General features: G+C 45.9%; 1 protein-coding gene across 1 annotated transcript; it reads left to right on the top strand.

Annotated features, from left to right (window-relative positions):
- Nucleotides 1–2,890: 2,890 nt before the first annotated feature.
- On the top strand, nucleotides 2,891–4,916 carry LOC137362350 (probable G-protein coupled receptor 139). The gene is made up of 2 exons (XM_068026761.1): nucleotides 2,891–2,945; nucleotides 3,997–4,916. Exons 1-2 carry the CDS (start codon nucleotides 2,891–2,893, stop codon nucleotides 4,914–4,916), a joined length of 975 nt encoding a protein of 324 aa, XP_067882862.1.
- The last annotated feature ends 585 nt before the right edge of the window (nucleotides 4,917–5,501 follow it).

Below are 5,501 nucleotides of genomic sequence, written 5' to 3'. Positions count from 1 at the left end.
GTTAGGATCCTGTTAAGCTTACAGTCACCCAGCTTAAAGTGCGGGTCACCCTGGGCGGCATGTATAATTCATGGCAATGAGGAGGCAGCAGGAAGTTTTGTGTGTCACCAGGAACAGGCACGGGCAGATCATGAATCACAAACCCTCGGCCTGAAAAGAAGGACAAATCTGATTTTTCCTGTTTCTCACCTTTTTCATTGTTTTCCATTTTCTCTTTCACCCTGTCTCACACTCTCACCTTTTCAGTTTCGGTCTGGCTCATAGGATCAGAGACAATGCAGCATAGAAGGAGGCTATTCGGCCCATTGTGTCAGTGTTGTCGCTTGGAAATATTATCTAATCAATTCTGCTCCCCTGCTCTTTCCCCAGACTCCTGCATTTTTATCCTTTTCAAGTTTTTGCCAAATTCACTTTTGCAAGATATTTTTGAATCTGTTTCCACCATATAGCCTGACAATGAATTCCAAACCGAATAGCTCACAGCGTAAGAAAATTTTCCTCATTTCCCCTCAGTTTCTTTGCCAATTAACATCAAACTGTGTCTTAATATTGCACTTTCTGACACTGGAAACCTCTTCACCTTAATTACACAATCAAGACTCTTCGTGATTTTGAATTTCTATATGTAATCTCCCTTTATCCTTCACTGCTCCACAGAGGACAAAGAATAAAACAACAGAAAATGTCGGAAATAGTACTGATGATAGGTCACATATCTGAAACAATAACTCTGTTTAAGTCACCACAGATGCTGCCAGAACTGCTGAGTATTTCCAGCACTTTCTGTTTTACCTTATGTATTTTCTGTGCGAATTAAAATTTTAGAAGATTGAAGCCATTGTTTTCAGTCCCCATTGCACACACCATTAACAGCTACCGACTTTATCCCTCTCCCTGACTACTGTGTGAGACTAAAGCAGACTGTTTACAAACTTGGTGTCATATTTGACCCCAAGATGATCTTCCGACCACGTATATGCACTTTCACTAAAATGGCCTATCCCCACCTCAGTTACATCGCCTGACTTTGTTTCTCTCGCAGCTCCTCTGCTTAAAACCCTCATTCAAGTATTCGTTACCACCAAGACGTCTGCAGTACTGAAAGTGACCACCTCTCCTGGTGCTAGTGCCAATACTGATGAGCTGCCAGTTCTCTGATTGGCCAGCAGCTGTTGGAGGTGGGATCCTCATCTTGAAAGGGACTTGGATCCCAGCAAAAGACATTTAGACAAAAAAACCGCACGATCGCTTTCGGGCGAGGTGGGGGTGGGTGGCACGAAAAGGCCGAGGTTCTGTTAACCCCGCCTGTCTGGCCCGCTGCTAAGAGCCACGCCTGCTACACATGTCCAGCCCCATATCACGGAAATAGCCTCCTGTCCCACAACACACTAACATACCTATGTTAATCCTATATTGGCCTCTTGTGCATCCCTGATTTTAATCTCGTCACCACTGGTGGTAGTACCTTCAGTTGTATGGGCCCTAAGCTCTGGAATACCATCTCCGCGCCTCTCCAGCTAACTTTATGTCTTTAAAACACTCCTTGAAGCATATTTCTTTGATCCAGCTTTTGGTCATCTTATCTACAATCTCCTTATGTAACTCGGTATCTTATTTTGTTATATAATGCGCCTATGAAACATCTTGGGACTTTTTACGACATTAAAGGTGCTAAAAAAAAACAAAGAACAAAGATAATTACAGCACAGGAACAGGCCCTTCGGCCCTCCAAGTCTGCGCCGATCCAGATCCTCTCTCTAAACATGTCGCCTATTTTCTAAGGTTCTGTATCTCTTTTCTTCCTGCCCATTCATGTATCTGTCTAGATACATCTTAAAAGACTCCATCGTGCCAGCGTCCACCACCTCCGCTGGCAACGCGTTCCAGGTGCCCACCACCCTCTGCGTAAAGAACTTTCCACGCATATCCCCCCTAAACATTTCCCCTTTCACTTTGAACTCGTGTCCTCTAGTAATTGAAACCCCCACTCTGGGAAAAAGCCTCTTGCTGTCCACCCTGTCTATACCTCTCATGATTTTGTACACCTCAATCAGGTCCCCCCTCAACCTCCGTCTTTCTAATGAAAATAATCCTAATCTACTCAACCTCTCTTCATAGCTAGCGCCCTCCATACCAGGCAACATCCTGGTGAACCTCCTCTGCACCCTCTCCAAAGCATCCACATCCTTTTGATAATGTGGCGAACAGAACTGTACGCAGTATTCCAAATGTGGCCGAACCAAAGTCCTATACAACTGTAACATGACCTGCCAACTCTTGTACTCAATGCCCCGTCCGATGAAGGAAAGCATGCCGTATGCCTTCTTGACCACTCTATTTACCTGCGTTGCCACCTTCAGGGAACAGTGGACCTGAACACCCAAATCTCTCTGGACATCAATTTTCCCCAGGACTTTTCCATTTACTGTATAGTTCACTCTCGAATTGGATCTTCCAAAATGCATCACCTCGCAGTAGTGCTGTAGAAATACAATTTGTGGTTATTGTTTCTGCCCAGTCCATCACCCTGTTTGTGCCCTCATGAATTCTATTACTATCTTGCTCGCTCATCACTAGACTTCCACACTTCATGAGTTCTAAAAATTGCAACTTTGTGAACTGTAGCCTGCTCCCTCGGTAACCTGTGGCCCATGGATGGGCCCTGGCAGCAAAGATGATTCTCCCTGAAACACCCCCAAACTAAGCGAGTACCATCACCCATTTTCCAAGGGTTACCACACTGGCACTGGCAATACCAGCCAACTCACCTGGGGTATGGGACTCCAAGGCTGCTCCTGTCCCAGGTCTGGTGTAATAGCAACAGTGGTCCCTGCTCCCTGGCTATCCCCTGATGCAACACTTGATTTACGTCGGGTCCGGGACTCTAACAATGGGCCTGGTCCCAGACCTGTTGTGTTACCGGCACTGGCTCCGATCAGCTGACTGTGCGTGGTGTCATCGCCAGACTTACCTATGTGTCTCGGGCACTATGGGTCAAGGGTGTAATACTGGCAGTTCCACTGCTCTCAGTGGCGTTGCCGATACTAGTGAGCAGCTGGCCATGATTGTTCAGCAGCTTTGGCAGATGGGATTCCCATCCTTTAAGGGATGTGGACCACGACACCAGGCAGTTAATTGCTGAAGAGCCACACGGAGTGTAGGCTCTGAATTTCTATGACAGGGTACGCTCATATTTTCTGCCCGCCGTCAGGAACCCCACTGGCTCCACTAAATTCAGCTCCCTGTCTCCAGCAGCAATTCCTGTCACTGGGAAGATAATTCACTGCATACTGAATACAACAACAAATTTGCAATTGTCATCCTAAACTCCTTGAAACTGCTGTTTCCACTCCCAACCTGGAGTAAAATATCCTGACAAATTCCCTTGTTTAGCTTTATCTTCGTGACGATCGAGATTATTTGTTTCATTGATTTTTCAGTCGACACATTCCCAATTATTGCTTTGAAATAATTGAATTCCGTGCTGCCCGCCACAGTTGAGGGAATCTCTCAGGCAGTCCAACATTTAATGTCCTGCTCAAGAGCGATGTGCAACAGACGTTGCAAATCTGAAATAAAAACCGAAAATGCTGGATATATTCATCAGGTCTGGCAGCACCTGTGGAGAGAGAAACACAGTTAATGTTTCAGGTCAATGACCCTTCATCAGAACTGGGAGAGAATAGAAATGGATCAGATTTTAAACCAGACAGGGACGTGAGGGAGGGGAAGGATTACGATTAACATTGATTTTAACATTTCAGTCTCATCCGGAACAGTTTCAGTTCCTGTATTCCATCCCCGTGTGTAATTTTCATTTAATCTCTCCTGCCTTCCACCCTATTACAACACTTCTCTTGTTCTTTCAGCTTCGATCATTTCAGTACATCACTGGATACAGGAACATACTTTAAATCTCAATAAGGCCTCAAGCAAACTGGTAACTTTGCTCCTAGACTGATGTATAATTTCTCTATTTATTCCCCTACCTTACAGTTAACTTGCTGACGATTGGGATCTTATCTCGGGGAAAATGCGGGCTCTCCAAATGTGTCACTCGCTACCTGGTAGCCTTGGCAGCGGCGGATCTACTGGTCATTTTCCTGGATGTGATATTGAGACACATTCCCATTGTTTATCCGGAACAGTTTCAGTTCCTGTATTCCATCCCCGTGTGTAATATTCACGCCATCCTGCTTTACGCAGCCACAGACTGTTCTGTCTGGTTCACCGTCACTTTCACCTTTGATCGATTTGTGGCGATTTGTTGCCAGAAGCTGAAAAGGAAATATTGCAGCGAGAAAACGGCGGCTGTGGTTCTGGGAACAGTGATTGTGCTGAGCTGTTTAAAGAACATCTTCTGGTATTTTATGTTCACAGGTCGGTATTTGCTGTGGAACATCCCATGGTTTTGTGATGCAGCAGAGCATGCTCGGAATTCTCGTATCTGGGGAACAATCGAGTTCCTCCATTACATTCTAACACCGTTTGTCCCATTTATGGTGATTCTACTGCTCAATGCTGTCACCGTCAGACACATTTTAGTGAGCAGTAGAGGACGCAGGAGACTCCGGGATCATAGCAGTGGGGAGAGACGCAAAGACCCAGAGATGGATAGCCGAAGAAAATCCATCATTTTACTGTTAATTATCTCGGCAAATTTCATTCTGTTATGGGCAGTGTTAATGGTGTTTTCGATATGGAGCCGGATGTGGTATTTAGGTTATCAGTCTATATTTCTACCGGCGTTTCTGCGGGAATTGGGCTTCATGCTACAGCTGCTGAGCTGCTGCACAAACACTGCGTTTTATGTCGTGACCCAGACTCAGTTCAGAGTGCAGTTGAAGAATGTGCTGAAATATCCCTTTACTCCAATTTTTAAATTCATTCAATGTTGTGATGAGCGCATGAGATAGAGACAGACCCGTTGTCGGTTCGAGAGAGAAATACAGGGTGTGTGTGAGAGAGAATCGGGCAGGGAGTGGGTGAGAGAGAGACAGACAGGGAGCGTGTGCGAAAGAGACAGACAGAGAGTTTGTGAGAGAGACCGTTTGGGAATGTGTGTGAGAGAGACAGACAGACAGGGATGCAGTGTGAGGGAGAAAGACAAGGTGTGTGTGTGAGAGAGACAGACAGGGAGTGTAGGTGAGCGAGACAGTCGGGGAGTGTGTGAGAAATAGACAGCCAGGAAGTGAGTTTGAAGGAGAAAGACAGGGTGTGTGTGAGAAAGAGATAGTCAGACAGGGAGTAGTGTGAGAGTGACAGAGAGGGAGTAACTGTGAATAAGAAAGACAGGGTGTGTCTGTGAGAGAGACAGACAGAGACACTAGGTGAGGGAGACAGACAGTGAGTGTTTGTGTGTGAGAGAGAGAGACAGACAGGGAGTGTGTGTGAGAGGCAGAGACAGACAGGGAGAGTGTGAGAGAGACAGATAGGAAGTGTGTGAGAGAGGGAAACAGACAGGGAGTGCGTGAGAGACTGATAGTGAGAGTGTGGGAGAG

The sequence above is a fragment of the Heterodontus francisci genome, unplaced genomic scaffold (assembly GCF_036365525.1).
Source record: "Heterodontus francisci isolate sHetFra1 unplaced genomic scaffold, sHetFra1.hap1 HAP1_SCAFFOLD_236, whole genome shotgun sequence".
Classification (NCBI taxonomy): Eukaryota; Metazoa; Chordata; class Chondrichthyes; order Heterodontiformes; family Heterodontidae; genus Heterodontus; species Heterodontus francisci.
The sequence above is the reverse complement of the archived record's forward strand: the minus strand, read 5'-3'. Positions and strand labels throughout refer to the sequence as shown.